The 24,951-nt window shown below is 44.6% G+C and overlaps 1 protein-coding gene across 5 annotated transcripts in view; it reads right to left on the bottom strand.

Moving 5' to 3' along the window:
* ITSN2 (intersectin 2) overlaps positions 1-24,951 on the bottom strand; it is a 126,518-nt gene that overhangs the window by 7,868 nt on the left and 93,699 nt on the right. For all 5 annotated transcript variants that reach the window (XM_074947500.1, XM_074947502.1, XM_074947503.1 and 2 more), the window contains 7 exons: positions 13,864-13,985; positions 6,242-6,348; positions 4,747-4,930; positions 3,414-3,512; positions 3,045-3,212; positions 2,054-2,266; positions 955-1,076 (listed from right to left, as the gene is read on the bottom strand). In XM_074947500.1, the coding sequence (XP_074803601.1) occupies positions 955-1,076; positions 2,054-2,266; positions 3,045-3,212; positions 3,414-3,512; positions 4,747-4,930; positions 6,242-6,348; positions 13,864-13,985 (1,015 nt within the window). The remainder of the gene's footprint in view (positions 1-954; positions 1,077-2,053; positions 2,267-3,044; positions 3,213-3,413; positions 3,513-4,746; positions 4,931-6,241; positions 6,349-13,863; positions 13,986-24,951) is intronic.

Raw genomic sequence — 24,951 nt, 5'->3', positions numbered from 1 at the left:
GCTATTTGTCAACTCTCACCTGCCCCTTTTCCTGGCTGATTCCTGCTGTCTCTGCCTCCAACTTACTAAATCTTCTCCCCGTAGAGCAAAGGTGACCTTATTTAAGCCCAGTTAGGAGGCAGCTAATACATCACACTTCCTCTTAAATGGTCAGTGTTACTCTGTGACACTGTCCTTGTCCCAGTCCTGTCTTTTCTCCACCCTTAGATCCTTGTCCCAGTCTCATTCTCCTTCCTTCCTGAGTCCCAGTCTCACTCCTGAGGCTTCTGATCCCTGTCTCTGTCTCCTGGCCCAGCCAGCCCTCCTCATCCAACCTCAGTCCTCCTCCCTCCAGCTTCTTGTTCCAGTCTCTTTGCCAAGCGAAAATGCTTCCCCATTATGAACTGCTAGCTCATATTAAGTGGGATCATGGAACAAGCCGATTATCCTTTGAGACACCAGCCTTTCAGCAGACAAAAATGTAGCTAAGAAGAGCTGATGGCTTATTACAAAGACCCTCCTCCCACACCAGCTTGTAACTCCACTGACTTCAAAGCAGTTCATCCTGATTTAGACCAGTATGATGAGGGCAAAACAGGCTCTCTCTGTGTACTTGCAGGTGAGAAAATTATTTACAAGTCCACTGTGTGTTCTGAGTCCAGAAGGAAACCCCCTGAATTGACAGACAAATCTTTACAGACTTGGTAGGGAGCCAGCTCTTGGCTGAACGCTCACCATGGATCTTATCTAACACCAAGTGAGTCAATGGAAAGTTTCCCCATGCCTTCAGCTTGTCCATGTGTGTCTGAAGTGAGTTCTGCATGGTGTAAGCACTCCCACATTAGCGTACAGAGGAGTAATCTGGTAGCAGTTCTGCTGCCCTTAAACTGCAACGAGCCAGTGGAGTGTCTGGCTTAAACACTTTTTTCTTCCACCCGCCGAGGTCCCAAAAGGCTCAGCATGTCCGGTACTCACCTCTCATTAATATTCTCTGTTTTTAGCGTGTAGACTCTGTCAATGTGGGAGATATGGAAAACTGGATCATCACTCGAAGGGTCGGTTGGCAATTTCACTAGGACTTCATTAAGGAAAAGAGGCTGAAAGACATACAGGAAAGGCAAACTTCGCTGTGGCAAACTCACTGTGATGATAAGCAGAAAACAAAACTATGATATTTAAATACATCTTCTTTTGCTAAAGAAAGTGAACACCCCTCTCAGGACACCAGAAAAACAGAGAGATCAATATTTAAAGATCTTAGAAACTCTTTCTAGGACTAAGAGATAAACCAGCAAATACAGGGCTAAAACACGCTCTTGGCTACCTAAGAAAACTGCTTTATGAAAAGGGAAGAGCTGTATAAGCAGAGAAACAGCATGGACGAATGCAAGACTGGGAAACAGGAGTTCCTGCTTTTTACTCCCAACTTTATCACAGACTTAGTGTGTGGCTTTGGGCAAACCACTTAACCTCTCAGCATCTTAGGTTTCCTCCATCAGAAAATGACGGTACTTGGCTACCCCCCTCAGGAGCACTGTGAGCACTCATTGGGAAGCATTCAGGGGTTGGACCCAGAGGCCCACATTTTCAAGTACAGGGGACTAAAGTTAGGCTCACAAGTCAACATTTAGGGTTTTAAATAAGTGGCCTAATTTTCAAAACCACTGAGCACCATGCACCTTGTCCTCAAAAATCAGTGAATGAATGAATATTAATGTGGATTTAAGAGCCTCACCTCAGGTTCCTGTTTCTGACCAGATTGGCCAGAGTACTGTGGAGGTACTCGACTATGAAGTAGAGGGAGGATTTTATAAAATCAATGCAAGGAGGGCTCTCTCTTCAGCATACTCACATTTCCTGAATAGGGATTGTGTGTCCACTGAGAGAAAATCCCCACACAGTCAACGTTCAGTCCCAATGAATGAAAATTACACCCAATACAGTCGAGACTGTGCAATACTCAGTACAACCGTGAATAATCAAGCAGCTCTAGATAATGTATCACCACAGAGAGAGAGAACAGGATTCCTATTAAGAGATCAAGAACTACTAATTTGCTTTTTAATTCACTCACCATTTTATACATTTTGAACTGAGAGTGGGACTTGGGGCTGAACAGTTTATCTGACCCTGAAGAAACAAACTGCTTGACCATGTAGGTAAGGAGCAGGAAGTCATTGAAGAGGAAGCCATATAGTTCCTTATTGCTCTTTGTTTTATAGAGCTTGCCGCTGTGCAGGAGCTTTCGGGGACCCAGGCAGTTTGTAATGGAGTTGAAAATCGGTTGCTAAGAGAGATATAATCAATATGTGAGTAGCAGCAGCAGCTGGGTATTATGTACATCATTTCCTGATTGTCTGCGGAGTGATTATTGGTTATGACCCTCAAAATCCTACTCACTTTGTTTAATGCAGGCAGAATTCTTGTGTATTTCCCCCAGTAGTTTATAGTACATGGGAAAGAATCCTAGCAAGTCTTAAGAGAAGTCAACTTCCTTATAATCTATAGTGGTTTCAGCCCTATTCTCAATGAAAAACATTAGTTTAGGGTTTTGAGGCCACAAATTCAGGAGTCTGACTGGGCCGGTGAGCTGAAACTTTTCCCTAGTGGCTGCCATCTTGTGCTCGAGAATTAAGTTTAAAAATAGTTTCTAAGCTCTTACTGTTGTGAAGAAAAACTTCAAAAATGTGGACAAAGAGTAATACCACATAGGAACATCTGCCTCAGTTTGCTGGAGGCTTAAGCAAAATCTGAAGAGTGGGAAATTGATTCAGTTAATATTAACTGAAGTTTAATAGTACAAGTTTAAAACGTCAGCAATTTCACTGCTGCTCAAAGCAGGCAAGAAAGGTGAGGGATAATCATATTATGGATATTCACACCATCTAGTGAGTGGCATCTCCCTTTGAGATCACAAGTGGGTAGAGCTCAGGTGATGTTAGCTGGCAGAACATGCTACCACCACTTATTTTTTCCTACCTGGTTTCTGTGTAAATTAACTTTAAAAGGCTCTACATTACACCCCTATCTATGCCAGCCACCCAAGCACTAGCTAAACCAGTTACCTCAGCAAGTCCTTCACACTGTACATGGGACTGTATCCACTCCAGCCTGTCTGAGTTCTCTTTCTCACGCACGCCTTCATTAACTTGAGAACACAGCTCCTCTGCGCGTTCCAAGGCAAGCTTGAGATTACTGTGATCTGGGTGGTTTTCTGGGGTATTCTCCAGAATCTGGTTGGGATCGGAAGGGAGGAAACAGAAACAGACAGAGATAAAACCCAGGTAAGGATAGGCGCCAGATGTGATACACATATAAAGAAATCCTTATTACATAACAATGCTTTCTCTGTTTTGCAACCGCAGTTATACTGCTACCGAAATCAAATTTAAAATGCTACAAGATTCAGAATTTTACAAACCCAGGATACTCACGCTCTTTATGAGCAGAGGGTAGCGTGTAATTCTCTGCATAGGTTTCAGCAGGAAGCTGGAGAGTGGCATTCCTTTACAGCGAGGGTCAGAGGCTAGTTTCTATGGTGTAATCCAGAGACATTGCATTACTGATCAAGAAATAAAAGTAACTATTTGCATCACTGCACTGAACAGTGCCTGATGGAATGAATCTTCCCAGTTACTGCAAGAAATCCTAGAGCCGATCTAGGTGAAAAATCACAGTGCATTTACATTTAGAACCAATGGCAAAGAATGACAGAACTGTCATTCTACTTAGGGTATGTCTACTCTACACTTCAATTAAAAACCTGCGTCTGGCCCATGCCAGCTGACTCGGGGTCCCAGGCTTGGGCTAAGGGGCTCTTTAATTGAGGTGTAGATGTTCGGGCTCGGGCTGGAGCCCAGGCTCTAGGACCATGCGAGGTGGGAGGGTCCCAGAACTAGGACTGCAGCCTGAGCCTGAACGGTTACACTGCAATTAAACAGCAGCACAGTCCCAGCCCCATGAGCTCCAGTCAGCTGCCACAAGCCAGCCACTGGTGGTTAATTTCAGTGTAGACAAACCCTGAGACATTCTGCCAACATACGCCAGGAAAGTGAAGTTCCTGTAGTCACCAAAACCCTATAATTTAAAGCTGACTTCGTTTTTATTTTACATAAGGATCCGGGAAAGTTTGTTTAAAAAAAAAACCTAAACTCTGTGTCAAATGTTTTGGTATTTTCCCCTTCGCTGCTGATTGCCCTTCATCAAAGACATCTCATCAGTAGAGCTGCAGCAGCAGTTCCTTACTCTTAGTTATTTTATGTAATGTTATGCTCTCTGTTAGCCTCAGGGCACATGTCTCACTTTTGTGAAGTCCTTGCACCTGTACCAATCACACAGTCCAAAACAGCACAATCCAGCAACAGCTCATTGATTTTGCCAGTTATACAGGGTGTTTAAAAGCCTTGCAGTCCAAATCAATCAACTCCAACCTCTTTTGTAGCATGAATCTTGAAAGAAAGGCAAACACAAGCACTGTAACTTTGAAGGTGCAGCAACTATGCTGGATTAATGTAAAGCAGTGAAATGGAAAATGGAATAAAACACTCGCAAGGGAACAAGACCGAAGAACATGTTCTACAGTAACTGTCACTGAATGTTAACACTATCCGCATATCAGATTCATAGGAAAGCAGAGGATTTTATCTATGCATGAAGGATTCTGAAGTCCTGGATTTTTCTGGTCAAGTCAACCTTTCGTTGGACAGGCTTTTGAACTTGCCCTGCCATCAAGGGAAAGGAAACTGGGATCCAATATGAATAGAATACCTTTAAGAAGTCTTTGAACTCTGTTTCTTCATCTGTTTTCCGTTGCAGCAATGCAGCTCCATTGAGCTGGCAGCTGCAGAATCTGATATAGGCCTGCATGTGAGAGAGCTCGGCAGCCAGGATGTCCCCCATCATCTGCACCGGCATTTTTTCTCCTCCTGTCTTCTTACGCACACGCAGGGCTCTGCAGAGGAGAGAATTTCACAGTTTGACTCTGTAATGCTGAAGTGGCCTAATCCTGGAGTCTCAGAATTTCCATCTGTCAGACAGGTGGATTCCTGATTCCACTCAATATCATCGAGTTCCTACAGAAAAAAAAGCTCCCTTCCAGAATTGTTAGGCCTCAGATGTATCACAAATCTGACTGAATGCTGGCACTGCATGCTGTACTGACAGACTTGAATAACAGATGTAGATTGCTGAGGAAGTGATATCTGAAACAATGGGAATACTTCTCCCTCCCCTTCAAGGCGTTTTTGGACAAACAGTGCAACCACTGGCCTCCACAGACTTACAGACTTTAAGGTCAAAGAAGGGACCATCATGATCATCTAGTCCAGGGGTTCTCAAAATTTTTTTTTGCTGGAATCCCCTTTGAAAATATTTCAGGTTGTGATGACCACCCCCCCTCACCCCAAAAAGTGGTGACTTCCCCCACCTCCCGCCATAGCATGCCACCTTTGCTTCTGTGCTGCGGCTGTCGGTGGCACTGCCTTCAGAGCTGGACACCCAGCCAGCAGCTGCAACTCTCAAGACCTTTCTACAATAGTCTGACCTTTTAGGTCAGATGTCCAGTTTGACAAATGCTGATCTAGTCGGATTTAACCCCGCACATGCCTATAGCATCATCCCACCTTATAGTAAATAATTAACAGGTTTGTCATTGCAAAAATTCACTCTCAGAAAACTCTGAAAAACATGTTATATATATTTTCCTCACATATTCTTTATTTCTAAGGCCCTCCGTTAAAAGTTCACCTGCTCCCGTTCTTTGTTCCTTTCCCTCTCCTAACCCTTTCTTTGTGACATTATACTTAAATGCTCTGAATTGACATGGCAGGATTATCAAGTGGGAAATAATCAGCAGGAGCAGAAACACTGAGGGCCTGTCTACACTTAAAATGCTACAGAGGCACAGCTGCGCTGCTGTAGCGCTTCAGTGTAGACACTACCTACGGTGATAGGAGGGATTCTCCTGTCGGCGCAGGTAATTCGCCTGCCTGAGAGGCGGTAGTTAGGTCGATGGAGGACTTCTTCCATTGACCTAGCACCGTCCACACGAGAACTTAGGTTGGCATAACTATGCCGCTCAGGGTTGTGGATTTTTCACATCCCTGATTGACGTATTATGCCAACCTAATTTTCTAGTGTCGACCACGCCTTACAAGAAAACCAGTTCCTGCGGAGTGGATTGGGAGAATACATTATTATTTTGGGGAAAGCTTAGACATTAGTGGGCTCTCTTTTAGGAGGCACACATGCTAGCTGTACTCACTTAAGTAACTTTGTATTAGACATTATGAGCTCCTTCCAGTTAACAAAGATCAATCCCATTTCTTCTTCTGTGAGACAGCCTGATTCAGCCATTCGTTTCTGGAAAACCTACAGTCAAAGAACAGACATGTGAGCAACTTCAAACACAGAGAAAGCAGAACACGGCCAGCTGTCTTTTCTTAAATTATTAATGGTCTGAAACTTAATGCACTGATGCATTCAGAACTTTGTGGTATCCACCCATTCATTTCTCCTGAGAATCACTGCAGACACGCAAGCTCTTTAATGGAATTTTTTTCCAGGTCACTTCCTACAGATGCTTCCTGTGTGTTCCTATGGTTGCCCCTTCTTCCAAAGCAGTATTGCATTCTGACACCAGCATCACCTCTTTGCTAAGTGGTAGCAGGTGTCAGGGCCCTGCAGGTGGGCTTCACCATGGCAAAAAAAATCAGTGAGGCAGAGTCTGGATATACTCAAACATAACTTCTTTTATTTACACATATACAGCCAGTCCCGGAACAGTGACAGTTAACTAGCATGCAGGTGAAGACCTTCTTTCAGGAGTCTCAGCCCAACACCAATGCCTGGTTTCCAGAGGGAAACTCTGACTATCTAGATCTCTCTCGTAAGTACTTATATGGCTCCATATGGTCACACCAGAGGTTTATGGCGGAGCTGGGAACTGAACCCAGCTCTTCCAGGTCCTAGGCTATCGCCCTAACCACAAACCATCCTTGCTTCAAGAATTTAATTTAATCAGAGCCCAGAGAGGAGAGTATACTCTGCTGGTGCTTGCACAGCTCCTGTCCAAGAACCCACCACTTTTACACAGAACTTTGCATAGCCCAAACTACCGCCACCACAGCATGGCTTCCTAAGACTTAACTTTTGCTCACACACTAAGAAAAAATAATTTGGAAGATTACATGCAGCAGCACCTCCTGGTGACACCTGCCATAATGCTATAATTAGAGACACTGCCGGGGAGCAAACACTGCTTCCTCATTGTGTAACATTCAGAAGAATTAAAGGATCCTAGATGCAGTACAGCGAGAACTGGTAGGGAAGAAGCACACAGAAGATAGATAAGAACTGGAAAGAACCATTACCCAATGAGAATTTATACCATGCAGCAACAGATTAATTCTACAAGAGATGGAGGAAGGAAAGCAAGTGGATTGGAAGAAAGTAGAGGAAGAAAGCAAAAAGCTCTTGATCTATAAAGCTCTTTGTTGGCTTGAGCCCTGTGTACCTTAAGATATCATGTCTCTTTGTGTAGTTGAAATCAACATTTGAATTTACAGTCCTGGAGGGGTTTGTCAGAGGACTGGGGCAGGGCACTGTAAGTAGTTGGCCCTAGACTCTGGAACTTGCTAACGCCTTAGAATGTCAGAGCATGAGCTCACTCTTTGGGGCACACACAACGTCCCAGATAACTCCTGAGGGAAAGAATTAGGAGGATTTCAGTATTGCTATTGTGCCATCCTGACCACTGTTTGATATGTACCGGTACTTATACAGTGTATTGTACATGCATCTAGAACCCTAAATGGGTGCAATTTGAAAAATCTGAATAGACAAATTAAAGAAAAACACCACAAAAGAATACTCCCCTACTAAGAGCATTGCCATGGTGAAGGGGCTCAAAGAGGCCCTAACTAGTGATGGGTGAACCTCTAGAGATTCAAAAGTTCAATTAGAATCATAGAATAACAGAGTTGGAAGGGACCTCTGGAAGCCATCTAGTCCAACCCCCTGCCCAGAGCAGGACCAATCCCAACTAAATCATCCCAGCCAGGGCTTTGTCAAGCCTGACCTTAAAAACTTCCAAGGAAGGGGATTCCACCACCTCCCTAGGTAATGCATTCCAGTGTTTCACCACCCTCCTAGTGAAAAAGTTTTTCCTAATATCCAACCTAAATCTCTCCCACTGCAACTTGAGACCATTACTCCTTGTCCTGTCATCTGCTATCACTGAGAATAGTCTAGATCCATCCTCTTTGGATCCACCTTTCAGGTAGTTAAAAGCAGCTATCAAATCCCCCCTCATTCTTCTCTTCCGTAGACTAAACAATCCCAGTTCCCTCAGCCTCTCCTCATAAGTCATGTGTTCCAGACCCCTAATCATTTTTGTTGCCCTCCGCTGGACTCTCTCCAATTTATCCACATCCTTCTTGTAGTGTGGGGCCCAAAACTGGACAGAGTACTCCAGATGAGGCCTCACCAATGTCAAATAGAGGGGAACGATCACGTCCCTCGATCTGCTGGCAATGCCCCTACTTATACATCCCAAAATCCCATTGGCCTTCTTGGCAACAAGAGCACACTGTTGACTCATATCCAGCTTCTCGTCCACTGTAACCCCTAGGTCCTTTTCTGCAGAACTGCTGCCTAGCCATTCGGTCCCTAGTCTGTAGCGGTGCATTGGATTATTCCGTCCTAAGTGCAGGACTCTGCACTTGTCCTTGTTGAACCTCATCAGATTTCTTTTGGCCCAATCCTCCAATTTGTCTAGGTCCCTCTGTATCCTATCCCTACCCTCCAGCGTATCTACCACTCCTCCGAGTTTAGTGTCATCCGCAAACTTGCTGAGGGGGCAATCCACACCATCCTCCAGATCATTAATGAAGATATTGAACAAAACCGGCCCCAGGACCGACCCTTGGGGCACTCCGCTAGATACCGGCTGCTAACTAGATATGGAGCCATTGATCACTACCCGTTGAGCCCGACAATCTAGCCAACTTTCTACCCACCTTGTAGTGCATCCATCCAGCCCATACTACTTTAACTTGCTGACAAGAATACTGTGGGAGACCGTGTCAAAAGCTTTGCTAAAGTCGAGGAATAACACGTCCACTGCTTTCCCTTCATCCAGAGAACCAGTTATCTCATCATAGTAGGCAATTAGATTAGTCAGGCATGACTTTCCCTTGGTGAATCCATGCTGACTGTTCCTGATCACTTTCCTCTCGTCTAAGTGCTTCAGAATTGATTCCTTGAGGACATGCTCCATGATTTTTCCGGGGACTAAGGTGAGGCTGACCGGCCTGTAGTTCCCAGGATCCTCCTTCTTCCCTTTTTTAAAGATTGGCACTACATTAGCCTTTTTCCAGTCTTCCGGGACTTCCCCCGATCGCCATGAGTTTTCAAAGATAATGGCCAATGGCTCTGCAATCACATCCGCCAATTCCTTTAGCGCTCTCGGATGCAGTGCATCCAGCCCCATGGACTTGTGCACGTCCAGTTTTTCTAAATAGTCCCGAACCACTTCTTCCTTCACAGAGGGCTGGCCACCTCCTCCCCATGCTGTGTAGTAGTCTGGGAGCTGACCTTGTTCGTGAAGACAGAGGCAAAAAAAGCATTGAGTACATTAGCTTTTTCCACATCCTCTGTCACTAGGTTGCCTCCCTCATTCAGTAAGGGGCCCACACTTTCCTTGGCTTTCTTCTTATTGCCAACATACCTGAAGAAACCCTTCTTGTTACTCTTAACATCCCTCGCTAGCTGCAACTCCAGGTGTGATTTAGCCTTCCTGATTTCATTCCTACATGCCCGAGCAATATTTATATACTCATCCCTGGTCATTTGTCCAATCTTCCACTTCTTGTAAGCCTCTTTTTTGTGTTTAAGATCAGCAAGGATTTCACTGTTAAGCCAAGCTGGTCGCCTGCCATATTTACTATTCTTTCTACACATCGGGATGGTTTGTCCCTGTAACCTCAATAAGGATTCTTTAAAATACAGCCAGCTCTCCTGGACTCCTTTCCCCCTCATGTTATTCTCTCAGGGGATCTTGCCCATCAGTTCCCTGAGGGAGTCAAAGTCTGCTTTTCTGAAGTCCAGGGTCCGTATTCTGCTGCCTTCCTTTCTTCCTTGTGTCAGGATCCTGAACTCGACCATCTCATGGTCACTGCCTCCCAGGTTCCCATCCACTTTTGCTTCCCCTACTAATTCTTCCCGGTTTGTGAGCAGCAGGTCAAGAAGAGCTCCGCCCCTAGTTGGCTCCTCCAGCACTTGCACCAGGAAACTGTCCCCTACAGTTTCCAAAAACTTCCTGGATTGTCTGTGCACCGCTGTATTGCTCTCCCAGCAGATATCAGGATGATTGAAGTCGCCCATGAGAACCAGGGCCTGCGATCTAGTAGGTTCTGCGAGTTGCCGGAAGAAAGCCTTGTCCACCTCATCCCCCGGTCCGGTGGTCTATAGCAGACTCCCACCACGACATCACCCTTGTTGCTCACACTTCTAAACTTAATCCAGAGACTCTCAGGTTTTTCTGCAGTTTCATACTTGAGCTCTGAGCAGTCATACTGCTCCCTTACATACAGTGCAACTCCCCCACCTTTTCTGGCCTCCCTGTCCTTCCTGAACAGTTTATACCCATCCATGACAGTACTCCAGTCATGCGAGTTATCCCACCAAGTCTCAGTTATTCCAATCACATCATAATTCCCTGACTTTGCCAGGACCTCCAGTTCTCCCTGCTTGTTTCCCAGGCTTTGTGCATTTGTATATAGGCACTTGAGATAACCCGCTGATCACCCCTCGTTCTCAGTATGAGGCAGGAGCCCTCCCCTCTCAGACGCTCCTGCTCATGCTTCCTCCCGGTATCCCGCTTCCCCACTTACCTCAGGGCTTTGGTCTCCTTCCCCCGGAACTTATTTCTAAGCTCTAATTCAGAGCTTAGAAATGTCTCAGAAGTTTATCTAAATCTTTACGATCTGAAATGTAGCTCAAAATCTTACAAATCTGGCTTCTCTGAAATTTCCAGAATCCCTTAGCTTTGACAGAATCAGGACTATTGAGACTCATGATGAGTTAGAGGAAATATTTCAATGTTTCTATTTCTTCTGCTCCCAGTGGATGTGAGAAGCACAGGGGAAAGCAGAATTAAAATAAAAATCCTGGAATTTTTGAGACACATAGTACACATCTTTACCCAGGTGTGGAATGAACACAGGAACCAGCACTCAAAGAAGAACAATCAGGTACAAACAACGTGTAACTCACGGGTCAGTCAGTGCATGTAACGTTTCCCACTCTGAGCTCAATCCACAAAGAATGAGAGTCTGTTACGTTCCTCCTGTAACAAGAGTGCCTGGCTCTTTAGCTCAAGCTGCAGAGACTCATGCCTTCAGCTCTGGAAGGCTCTAGTTCAATTCGCAGTGTGTTGGTGGCAGTCACAAAGGCACATCTGATCAGATACACCATGGTAAGTAAAAAGAAAGTAAACATTTCAACTCAAACACAGGTGGGTATGACTGAAGCAGGAACTTGAGTCCTAATCCAGAGTTGATATTGGTTCCTGGGAAAGTAATGGCAATATCCTTCCTTAGAAGTTTTTAAGGTCAGGCTTGACAAAGCCCTGGCTCGGATGATTTGATTGGGGATTGGGCCTGCTTTGAGCAGGGGGTTGGACTAGATGACCTCCTGAGGTCCCTTCCAACCCTGATATTCTATGATTCTATGATCCTGGACAAAGCTTAAGTATCTGAGGAGCTCACTGTATTAAACATGCACATGTTTATGTGTTACTGTGGGACTGTATATAACTACTCTAGGAGAGGTGACTAACGTCAACCTTGGGAAGCGTAATGAGCTTCAAAGGGCTCTCTGAAACGCCATGCTAGACACAAAGTAAGTGCTCCCCCTAGGAAATATTTGGGAGGAAGAGTAGGCAATGTCTCACCTGCGGACCCATCCTTTTGAAGCTGCACCCTGAGGAGAAACCCACTGTCTGCTGTTCACCTGCTGTATGAGGACCAGACCAGAGGCCCAAACTAGATGAAAGAATGACTGACAGATTCAGGCATGTGCTTGTGCTGAGCTAACAGCTGTTATGAACTTGTGACAACAGAAGAACTCCTTGTGGGGTTTAAAGCACGGTTCACGGGCTGGAGTCCTTGTTGGCATTGAGGTGATCTCTGGCCTTATTAACAAGCGTGCAGGTTCTTGTATTGTTTTTAATGTGTTTTCTCTGTAATGTTTTTACCCTAACAATAAATATGATTGTTTAGAAAGGACTCTGTTGTAAATTAACGGTGGGTAATTGTGCTGTTTATATCCTCCTGAGAGAAGGCTTGGTGAGCCAGTCTGTCTTGTTGGGGACTTGCCCCTCAGTAACCCACAGTGTAGGCAGGGAACGGTGGATCCTGGAAAAACCCTGGTCAGAAGGGAGAGAGACACAGCTGGGGAGAAGAAGCCTAAGAGTTGGTGCCCTTGCTGGACCATGGAGGAGGAATACAGGTGCAGTTACCCTGAACTGTGATAGTTTCCCCTTCAGCCATGGACATGTTGCTCAACCACTGCCTCTGTTTTCCCACTTATAAAATATAGGCAATACTTACCTATCCCATGCCAATAGTATGTGAGAACTAGTTAACGTTTATAAAGCACTTAGACCTCTATAGACGATTCTGTTCTATATAGGTACTTATACCGCACTCATCACCATAATATTTGAGTGCCTCAGACCAACGTTGAAGGTAAAGGGTGATACATAAATACTAAATACCAAGTCAGAAAGTCCTTTAGGAGAAAAGAGTTACTCAAGTGAGAGAAAATGCAGTACTTGCAAAAATATTTAAATTGCTTTTTTGCTTTAGGAACCACAACTGAGGGTAATGCCAGAGGGAAAGGGGAAGAAGATAAATGCTGAAGCAGCAATGTAGTCCCAGAGCAAGCAATTTAATAACTGGCTTGAATGAAATTTGGTAAGGCACTGGGGATAGGCTGGCCTCCTTCAAATATTCTGAAGATAGCAGCAAAGGAGAACTTGCAGAGTTATGTAAAAGATGACTACAGACAATAGCTGTCTAAGGGCTTGTCTGTGCGACACGGCATGGCGTGCCAGAGAGGTGTGTTATGTAAAGTGCTCTAACTGCCCCACAGGACTACATTAATGTAAACTAGGTGCCTTTTACACCACGCCAGCAGGGTCTATATGGGACAGCTGGAATGCAACACGTTAGAAAGCTCTAAAAATCACATGCCACTAGAGCACTTTGCCAGCACAATGTAGACATGCACCGAGTGACAGAATAGCAATTAATTGCACTGGTCTTACAATGCAAACTTGGCAGCTTTCCTTTAGAAAACATGGCAATTCTCAGTACTTGAAGAGTTGATATAATGAGAAAACATACTCTGCCATGTTGTATGTTATTAAAACATCAAAGCCTTCACATCTCTGGGCTGATCTTCACTATGGGTAGATGGATGCTGCTGCAATCGATGCAGCAGGGATCGATTTAGCGGGTCTAGTGAAGACCCGCTAAATTGATGGCAGAGCGCTCTCCAGTCAACCCCGGTACTCCAGCTCTCCAAGAGTAAGGGAAGTTGATTGGAGAGCATCTCCCGTCAACGCAGCGCAGTGGAGACACCGGGGTAAGTTGACCTAAGCTATGTCGACTCCAGCTACATTATTCACGTAGCTGGAGTAGCGTAACTTAGGTCGATTTACTCCTGTAGTGAAGACAAGCCCTAAGACTGCATAGATTTACACCACTCAGCTAGGAATCAAATGTCATAATGATCATCTGCTAAGGACGAGACACTGAAGATAAGAGACTTTGCTGTGACAGTTGTTTAAAACACCTTTTGTTTTCAAGTAACTCTCACCTCTAAGACAAGCTGAAGATCGTCCATGTACCTCTCTTCAGTCTGGATCAACTCATGAATGTAGCCCTGTCTTTTCCTTTCCATTGGTTGCATAGTATCAAGAGTTTGGAGATCAGCACACCCTAGAAAAGTAAATATTTCAAGTCATTCAGGTCCTATTAAACTTGTAAGGGCTGATGCTCAGCTTATATAAATGGCTACAGTATTATGTACTTCAGTGAAGATACAATCATTTACCCCAGCTGAGGCTCTAAGCCCATAATACGTATAAAATGAATGCTGTCAGTAATGCTTACTTTTCTAAACCAAAAAAACTGATAATTCTCACAAAAAAGAGCGGTCTCATGTCTTATCAAAAAGAAATAGATATATGTAGTAAATTCTTGTATTACTCAGTCTTCGTTATTTTTGTAACATACACAGTGGTCTCTTATTGTTTGATTTTCAAAAGCGCTGAGCTCCTAGCACTCCAGCTGAAGTCAATGGGAGCTACAAGTGATCAGAACCCCTGAAAATCAGGCCTTAAAATGGCAGCACATTTGCCAAACTAGTTACTGCTCTTTGGTAACTGAAATCTCAGATTTTCCACTCTGTTTAGAAAATACTGATATTTTAATAGCAATGATTATATTACAGACCATTTACTAGCATACATGAAGCATTCAATAATTAGAACTCAACTGTACCTATTCATTAACGTTAAATACATTTTATGATGCAGTATCCTTGAATTAAAAACAGACAAACAAACAAGTTTAATCAATTAGGCCCTGCTTCAGCAAAGCCGGTAAGCATGTGATTAAGCACTTCACTCAATAGGGACGGATTTAAACACATGCCTACACAGGAACAGCTACACTGAATCAGAACTGTGGATCTATCTTGTCTCTGGCAAGCATCAGGTGCTTCAGAAAAGCAGCAAGAACTCCACAGCAGGCATATGTGGAATACTCTGTGTCCCCAAGAAAGTCTCATCCTAATTATAGACTGGTTTAAACCCTGAAGCATGAGATTTTTATCCCCACCAAAACTCTTTTTTAGCATTAACTATGATAATTCTCTGGATAATCTTCTTATCCATAAAAGCATCCAATCCCTCTCTGAGCCTTACTAAATTCTTTCCCTCAACAACTTCCTGTGGCAATGAGTTTCACAATCTAATTAAGATTTGAGTGAAAAAGCTTTCCTTATTAGTTTTGAATTGGCCACACTGAACGTCCCCTTGTTCTTATATTGTGAGACAGCTTCCGATCTCCTGTCTCTACCATTCATTATCTTATATACTTTTATCATAGCTCTGCTTAGTTGTCTCCTTTCTAAAGTAAACTATCCCAATCTTTTCAATCTCTATGAAGATAGGTTTCCATGTGCCTAATCATTCTTGTTGTCCTTCTTTGAACCCTAGCTAACTCTGCAATGTTCTTTCTGAGGGCTTGTCCACGTGGGAACATGTCAGAGTGCACTATGGAATTTTTATTGCACACTAGAAGAGTCCGGACGACCAGTGAGCGCACTGCAAGCTAGTGGTCTGCAGATATCCTGGCTTGCCATGCACTAACTTGCCATGTAGACAAACCCTGAGATAGTGTGACCAGAACTGAATACGGTATTCTAGATGAGGGTGTATATTTTTCATCTCCCTTCTGTGCCATAAGTGGTTTGCTGAATTAGTTTACAGAAATAATCAATCTACACTGGGGCCTCTGAGTTACCGGTACACTTTTGCAAAGTTCGACTGCATGGCGCTGCAGCCACACGCCTTGGATGTTTATAGCTAATTTTTAAACTGAAAGCAAAGAGGAGGGGTATTTGTTTTTACACTATGAATGTCTGAATGTAGGAGATGTATAAACAGAAACATGAACATTTAACTCAAATTATTAGCCAAAATATTCTGTACGAACAAGAGTCCATCAAACTAACCCTGACCTTTAATTTTCCTTCTCTTTACAAATTTAATATATGCCATACTGACGGTGGCTTTTGAAAACAATCAAATCAAATCAAATCAGATTGAGGTCTAATATTTGCATCAAAAACTACAAGAAAAAAATAAAGCAAACAGCTTTCCAATTAGACTGGAAAATCCACAGGTTGTTTAGATGGACAAAGCAGGTTTGAAAAGACAAATAGTCCAGATAACTTATGACAAACATCCAGATATTCACAAAAAACTTCTCCACGCACAGTGTTTATAACTAAGTTCAGCAGAGGTCGGGAGTCAGCGAGAGAGAGAAAACGAATACCATTTGGAATAAGCCAGAAGCCACTAATGTCTACGAGGCTTGACAAAGCCCTGGCTGGGATGATTTAGTTGGGGATTGGTCCTGCTTTGAGCAGGGGGTTGGACTAGATGACCTCCTGAGGTCCCTTCCAACCCTGATATTCTATGATTCTGTGATATGAGACCAAGAATATTAGAAGCAAGAGAGGTTTCAGAGTAGCAGCCGTGTTAGTCTGTATCCATAAAAAGAAAAGGAGTACTTGTGGCACCTTAGAGACTAACAAATTTATTAAGAGCATAAGCTTTTGTGAGCTACAGCTCACTTCATCGGATGCACTCAGTGGAAAATACAGTGGGGAGATTTATATACACAGAGAACATGAAACAATGGGTGTTACCATACACACTGTACCGAGAGTGATCAGGTAAGGTGAGCTATTACCAGCAGGAGAGCGGGGGGGAAAAAACCTTTTGTTTTTTAGGGTGTCCCCCCTCCCCGCTCTCCTACTGGTAATAGCTCACCTTACCTGATCACTCTCGGTACAGTGTGTATGATAACACCCATTGTTTCATGTTCTCTGTGTATATAAATCTCCCCACTGTATTTTCCACTGAGTGCATCCGATGAAGTGAGCTGTAGCTCACGAAAGCTTATGCTCTAATAAATTTGTTAGTCTCTAAAGTGCCACAAGTACTCCTTTTCTTTTTACAGAAGCAATAGAGGAGTCTTCGTTTTTTGAACTTCCTAAAATCATTTTCAGGTTCCAATTCTTGAGGATGGAATAATTTTGAATCGACAAACCCCAACTTCATCATAACCAAGCCATAACCAAAGACATTTTAATAATGCTAATACTTATCTTCTGTTCTACCCCTGGGCGTTGTGACTTCTGAACAGTTACACAGAACTTGTGCTAACATTTGCTCTCCTGCTGTGATTCCCCACCCAACAAAGTGGGAGAGGCCCTGCAAGTCAAATACTGCTTTCTGGCAATGTAAGCAGCTTATTTCCATGCTCAAGAAATGCTTCACAAGCCCAGTGACAAAAGTGAAGGGAAGAAAATAAAAGACTTAAGGGAAAATGGACAAGTCTGATATATATTTTCTACGTAAAGAGACAAGATCATGTTAAAAACCATCATTTTAAAAGGCCTATTTCTATATTTATATTGCAAATATTTTAACTTGGGGAGTTTTCAATCTTTTTCATATTGTGGACTCCATCTTTACAGAGAGATTGTCTCACAGACCCACCACCGTCATGCAACATCCTCATGACAATTAGAGCAATTACTTACATGAAAAATTAGTACTAGGAAAACAATACATTTTTGGCTGCCTTCAATGCAGTGTAATACATAGGAACAATGAGGAGGGGAACGGGGACAGGAGAGGACTGTATCACCAGCCAGCTCTCTGCTGACCACCAGGAAGTTCTCCATGGACCTGAGTTTGGTAACTGATTAAGGTAGAAATAAGTTAAAAAAATCTAATTTGCTGTTTACCACTGGTGCTCTTTCCTTTACACATTTTTCTCAGCTTGGACAATTAAATTAGAAACGCTATATAAGCGGCATTATTATCATTAGCAGTGTTGCCAAGTCTTGCCATAGGTTTTTTTTTTTTTTTTTTTTTTTTTTTATAGTCCCAGCTTCTGGAATCATGACAATCTCAATTTTCATAAAAATCTCATAATCCTTGGGGTTGCAGAAAAAAAATCTACAAAACAAGAACCCTAAAGACTTAACAACTTGAAGGCAAGTAATAAGAATCCAAAAATATTTTTTTCCTAAATAACTCTCACTTTTTAAGACAACTTTATGATTTTGGGGGGGCCTGACTTAGGATTTTTGAATGCTTCTGGTTGGCAATACTCTATTAGGCTCTGATTTTGCAAACAAGCACATGCTTAATTTTACTTTTCCAATTTGCTATGAAATCAATGGGACCTACTCATGATAGTAAAGTTAAGCACATGCATAAAAGTGTACCAGATTTGGTTTGGCTTGAGCTGTTTGTCAAGGTTACAATCAAGCCAGAATTAAAGAGGAGGAGGAATCAAGCTATTCAACAGATCAAAGTGCGTTTTAAAAGATCTGATGTTTCATAAACTACCAGGGCTTTAAGTGATTGAAGTCTATCAATCTGAGATTTCAGCTCTTTCCTGTGGTTTGTGACGTGAAATTCAGTTCCAGCTCTGATGGGATACGAGATAAAGATCTTAGAGCAGTCAAAGGGTGTTCACACTGGTAGTGCTTTTTTGTCATTTGTCAGGACTTACTAAGGCCTGGTCTACACTACAAAGTTAGGTCAACATAAGCTGTCTTTTGACAAACTCGCTGTGCATGTGTCTAGTCTTAAATTGGTCTCCCACCGATATGAGCTCTCCATTACGACGACATAATAACACCACCTCCCCGAGCAGCACTGAGCCATGGTCAATGTACTGCGGTCAACACAGTGTGAATGTAGACATTGTGTTACCTATGTTGACCCTAACAGTCCTCCAGCAGCCGTCCCACAATGCCCAACACTGACTGCTCTGATCACAATTGTGAACTCTACTGTCCAGGGCTTGTGGAAACCAGAAGTCTCTCTCCCTTAAAAAATCCTGCAAATTTTTGAAATGCCTTTTCCTGACTGTCCATCTTGGTGAGCACACCTAGCAGTTCTCCACGGTCATGTGCGACTGCCCAGCTGACACTGCCGATTACACGCTCCAGATGTGCTCCTGCCTGGAGTAGACAGGAGATATTGGATCTCCGGGGCTTGTGGGGAGAAGAGGCTGTGCAAGCACAGCTACAGACCAGCCATAGAAATGTGGCCATCTACTAGCAGATTGTATGGGGGATGCAGAAGAAGGGGTACAACAGGGATCAGCAGCAGTGCTGAGTGAAACCAAAGGAACTGCGGCAGGCATATCAGAAGGCCAGGGAAGCCAACAGTTGATCTTTTACGAAGAGCTGCATGCCATACTTGGTGGAGACCCCACGATGGATACCTCCAAGGAGCCCAAGTCACAGGCCCCCTGGCATGAAGAGGATGGGGGACATGTGTCTGGAGGGTCCAGCTTTGTCATGAGCCAGGACCTGTTGGAGACTACACTGCAGTCCACTCAGTCATAGAATCATAGAATATCAGGGTTGGAAGGGACCTCAGGAGGCCATCTAGTCCAACCCCCTGCTCAAAGCAGGACCAATCCCCAATTAAATCATCCCAGCCAGGGCTTTGTCAAGCCTGACCTTAAAAACTGCTAAGGAAGGAGATTCTACCACCTCCCTAGGTAACACATTCCAAGTTTCACCACCCTCTTAGTGAAAAAGTTTTTCCTAATATCCAACCTAAACCTCCCCCACTGCAACTTGAGACCATTACTCCTTGTCCTGTCCTCTTCTACCACTGAGAATAGTCTAGAACCATCCTCTCTGGAACCACCGCTCAGGTAGTTGAAAGCAGCTATCAAATCCCCCCTCATTCTTCTCTTCTGCAGACTAAACAATCCTAGTTCCCTCAGCCTCTCCTCATAAGTCATAGAATCATAGAATATCAGGGTTGGAAGGGACCTCAGGAGGTCATCTAGTCCAACCCCCTGCTCAAAGCAGGACCAATCCCCAATCAAATCATCCCAGCCAAGGCTTTGTCAAGCCTGACCTTAAAAACTTCCAAGGAAGGAGATTCTACCACCTCTCTAGGTAACGCATTCCAGTGTTTCACCACCCTCCTAGTGAAAAAGTTTTTCCTAATATCCAACCTAAACTTCCCCCACTGCAACTTGAGACCATTACTCCTTGTCCTGTCCTCTTCTACCACTGAGAATAGTCTAGAACCATCCTCTCTGGAACCACCTCTCAGGTAGTTGAAAGCAGCTATCAAATCCCCCCTCATTCTTCTCTTCTGCAGACTAAACAATCCCAGTTCCCTCAGCCTCTCCTCATAAGTCATGTGTTCCAGACCCCTAATCATTTTTGTTGCCCTTCGCTGGACTCTCTCCAATTTATCCACATCCTTCTTGTAGTGTGGGGCCCAAAACTGGACACAGTACTCCAGATGAGGCCTCACCAATGTCTAATAGAGGGGGACGATCACATCCCTCGATCTGCTCGCCATGCCCCTACTTATACATCCCAAAATCCCATTGGCCTTCTTGGCAACAAGGGCACACTGCTGACTCATATCCAGCTTCTCGTCCACTGTCACCCCTAGGTCCTTTTCCGCAGAACTGCTGCCTAGCCATTCGGTCCCTAGTCTGTGGCGGTGCATTGGGTTCTTCCGTCGTAAGTGCAGGACCCTGCACTTATCCTTATTGAACCTCATCAGATTTCTTTTGGCCCAATCCTCCAATTTGTCTAGGTCCCTCTGTATCCTATCCCTGCCCTCCAGCGTATCTACCACTCCTCCTAGTTTAGTATCATCCGCAAGTCATCAGTCCTAGCAGTCAAACATGGTCAAGCCCGATGCAGGGGAAGGAACCTCAGGTAAGAGTGTAATTGTATTTCCCGTTTCAATGATAGCTGTGTCCTACCAAGTTGGGGATGCCATCAACTTTTCATTAATTCATTCATACGAGAAGAGGTAGCGGTACAACAAAGAGAGGTAGAGTTGTTATCTGCTTTTCATTACCCTGTAGAGTTGGGCAGTGGGGATGCAGAGCAGTTTATGTACACAGGGATCCTTGAATCCTCCTGAGAGATCTCAATGAAACTTTCGCAGAGGTACACTGCAATTCTCTCCAAAGGTTTCTGGGGGTGGCAGCCTTATTTCTTCCTCCACTTTCCCACACCAGTCAGTGTGATAACTTCGGCAGGCTCCATTGCAATAAACAGAGTAGCAGCATACGGGTCCAGGTGGGTTCGGGACGCCAGCAGCAAGTATGCTCTCTGTGCCTTTGTTACCCCCAGGAGCGAGATATCAGCTAAAATCACCACGGCTTGTGGAAAATGATGTCAGCAGTCAGTAACATTGCCTTATACTCAGAGTTTTGCACAACTGAACAATTCCCTCCTCATTTCCCTAGCCCCTGGAGAAAACATTTTCATGATGGCTGGTGCTGTGAGTGGTATTGTGCACAAGCACTCCAAAGCAGAAGTGTAAATAAGCATTTCTTGTTTAAAACTTTAGGGGAGGAAGGGATTCTGAATCTTAACTTTGTGACTATAGTGACAATGGTACCTCTGTGTGTTTTATCTGTAGTTGCTGCTGTTGCAGCCTTGAGGGATTCCCCCTCCACATCCACGGAATGCATGAAACCTACCTACCTAGGGAGGTGGTAGAATCTCCTTCCTTAGAGGTTTTTAAGGTCAGGCTTGACAAAGCCCTGGCTGGGATGATTTAACTGGGAATTGGTCCTGCTTCGAGCAGGGGGTTGGACTAGATGACCTTCTGGGGTCCCTTCCAACCCTGATATTCTATGATTCTATGAAACAGATAAGAAGGAGGTTTCAGAGTGGTAGCCGTGCTAGTCTGTATCAGCAAAAAAAACAAGGAGTACTTGTGGCACCTTAGAGACTAACGCATTTATTTGGGGATAAGCTTTCGTGGGCTAAAACCATCGATGAAGTGGGTTTTAGTCCACAAAATCTTATGCCCAAATAAATTTGTTAGTCTCTAAGATAAGGAGGAGAAAGAGCTGCATCAGATGGCGAATGGAGACCTGGAGGATGAATACTGCAGACTGTATGGAGAAGGAAAGAGTGGGCAACAGGAAGATTCACCAGGACATAATGGGGCATCTCCAGCAGCAAACAGGCTGCAAACTGTTGTGGAACTACAGGTTCAACAATCATGGACTTGCCTCCCTTTGCAGTCAATGGAGAACTCCTTACATCTCCCTCCTCCCCCATCCCCGACGCCCCAATGTTCCATGTGGCATCAAGGGCCACATCCCTTTCCCTACCACTCCACACCAGACAATATTAAGGTCAACCACAACTTCAGATACACTTACCTGTAAGAACCACAGTTGATGTATGTGTAGCTAAAATGGACATGAATGTTCCTTCTCCTTCTTTAAGCTCTGTTCCATAAATTTATTAACGTTTTAATGTATTTGCTCTTAACTTGGACAGAATATTTTTGGAAGTGTTTCTGTTACTGAATAAAACTCTACTGTTGGGAAATAATTCATCTTTATTAGTTCCCAACAAATGATGCAGAATGCCTGACAGTAGTGAAAGCATCCACTTAGTTGTTATTGTACACTGTGACACAACTCATACAATCAGTGACAACTATCATGTAATAACCATAGATGAACAGCAAGCATCATAAAATTAATAGGTGCACTGCCAATGTTATATTCTTAGATGTACACCAAGCACCACACAATTCCTGCTGAGGCCCCAAACTGCAGAGACAGGTAGAGCACAGTACACTATAATATATTAAAACAACAAGGAGTCCAGTGGCACCTTAGAGACTAACAAATTTATTTGGGCATAAGCTTTTGTGGCTAAAAAACCACTTCTTCAGATACATGGAGTGAAATATTACAGATGCAGGCATTATATAATGACAAATGAAGAGAAGAGACAAGTGGAGAACCAGTGTTCACAGGGCCAATTTGATCGGGGTGGATGATAGATGAGGTGGTGTCCATTCCAGGAGAAGCAAAGCTGCTTTTGTAATGAGCGAGCCACTCCCAGTCCCTATTCAAGCCCAAATTAATGGTATTAATTTAACACCAATAGTGCCACTGGACTTCTTCTTGTTTTTGTGGATACAGACTAACAAGGCAACCCCCTGATACTAGAATACATTACTGTGGCTTGCTGTTAAAGTACTCTTTCAAAACCTCCCTGAGTCATATAGCTCCACATTGAGCTCTTCTGATAGCCTTTCTGATAGCTGTTCAAACTCATCAGACAGACGCTCCACCTCCGCCCTTCACCCCGGCGGCAACTTTTCCACCTTTGCTTCACAGATATTATGCAGGACACAGCAGGCAGCTATAACCATTGGGATATTTTTATCACTGAGATCCAATCTTGTGAGTAACCAACGCCAGCGTCCCTTCAACCTACCAAAAGCACATTCAGCTATCATTCTGAGCTGCTGAGCCTATAGAGGAATCTTTCCTTGGTGCTGCTGAGCTTCATGAACCAGGAGAGAAAGGGGTAGGCTGGATCCCCCAAGATCACTATAGGCATTTCAATATCACAAATGGTAATCCACTGGTTTGGAACAAAGGCCCCTGCCTGTACCTTTCTGAAAAAATCCTGTGTTCTTAAAGTTGTGAGCTTCATGCATCTTCCCTGACCAGCCAACACTGATGTTGGTGAAGCATCTCTGGTGATCCACCAGTGCTTGCATAACCATAAAAAAATAGCCCTTTCTATTGATGTACTCTGTGGCAAGGTGGCCTGCTGGAAAAATAAGGATATGCTTGCTGTCTACCACTTCACAGGACTTCAGGAACCCCATGGCTGAAAATCCATCCTGTCCTGAACATGGCTGAGAGACATAGTCCTGTGTAGGAGACGATTACTGACCCTTCACACTTGCATGACAACAGCATCCACAGTGGATTTTCCAATTCCAAAATGATTTCCCACTGAGTTGTAGCAATCGAGGGCTGCAAGTTTTCACAGTGCAATCGCCACTCGCTTCCCCACAGTCAGTGCAGCTCTCTTTTTGGCGTTCCTGCGCTAAAGGATTGGGGTGAGCTCAGCACACAATTCAGGAATGTGCTCCTTGCCCATCTGAAAGTTCTACAACCACTGCTCGTCATCCCAAGCCTGCATCACACTGTGATCCCACCAGACAGTGCTCATTTCTGGAGTCCAGAAGCAGTGCTCCACCATTTGCCACTGCTCCATGAATGCCACCAGCAATTTTGAATTGCTTCCTGTTATGTCCCACAGCAGTCCACTCTCCAGTAAATTGTCATATTCTCCATGGCTCTTCTTGCAGCTCTGCAAATACCAGAGGATCGTGTGTCCTGTGCTTGCAGTGCTCATGATAATACTGCAGAGCTGTGCAGGTTCCATGCTTCTGTCAGAGCTGGCAGACAGTGACAAGTTCCATGCTGGTTCATGGGAGGTTCAAAATAGGAGTGAAAATTATGAGATACAGAGGGCATTATGGAGTGGAGAAAGTTGCATGATGGGAACCTGACCCCACAGTTCCAGTCACACCAACACAACTTGTTGCTGCCCTACCATGCATTGCCAAAACTTCCCGTAAGACAGCGTACTGGACAGTGGCAAGTTGCACTCTTGGATATCTACCCAGGATGCACTGCACATCAAAACAAGAGCTCTTGTTGAGTTGCGCAGCACTGACAAAAGGAGCCAAGTATGCTCACACAAGCAATATACTAACCAGAGGCGACGTGTCAGTGGGTGGGCGGGCAGCGGAAAGGGTGGGGCCGGGGCCAGGGCCAGGGCCAGAGCCAGAGTAGAAGGGGCGGGGCCAAAGCCTCTTCTGGCTGCACTGGGACACTGCCCAGTGCAGCACAGCAGCAGCCTGGGAGAGCGCCTGGCTGCAGCAGTGGCGGGCTGCCCCCCGCCCAGGTTTGGCTTCCAGGGACAGTGGCCGAGCAAAAGCCAGAGCCCCTCCGCCCTCCCAGCATGTTCAGTCCCTGTCCCCAGAAGCCAAGCCCTGGGAGGCAGCAGACTGCCGCTGCTGCCCCTCCCCACACAGGCTCTCTCCCAGGCAGCTGGCTACACTGCACAGAGCAGTGACCAGGAGCAGCTCTGTCCCACTCCCCGCTTGGGCCTGGCTGCCAGGGAGAGCAGCTGAATGTACTGGGGGGGAGCCGGTGCAGTGGGAGGGTGGAGTCCCTCTCCCTCACAGGTAACATGGGGTGGGGGAAGAGGGCGGGGAGAGTGCGGGGGCCCCAGGCAGGGGACGGGGCAAAGACACGT

This window comes from Natator depressus, chromosome 3 (genome assembly GCF_965152275.1).
Source record: "Natator depressus isolate rNatDep1 chromosome 3, rNatDep2.hap1, whole genome shotgun sequence".
Taxonomy (NCBI): domain Eukaryota; kingdom Metazoa; phylum Chordata; order Testudines; family Cheloniidae; genus Natator; species Natator depressus.
The sequence above is the reverse complement of the archived record's forward strand: the minus strand, read 5'-3'. Positions and strand labels throughout refer to the sequence as shown.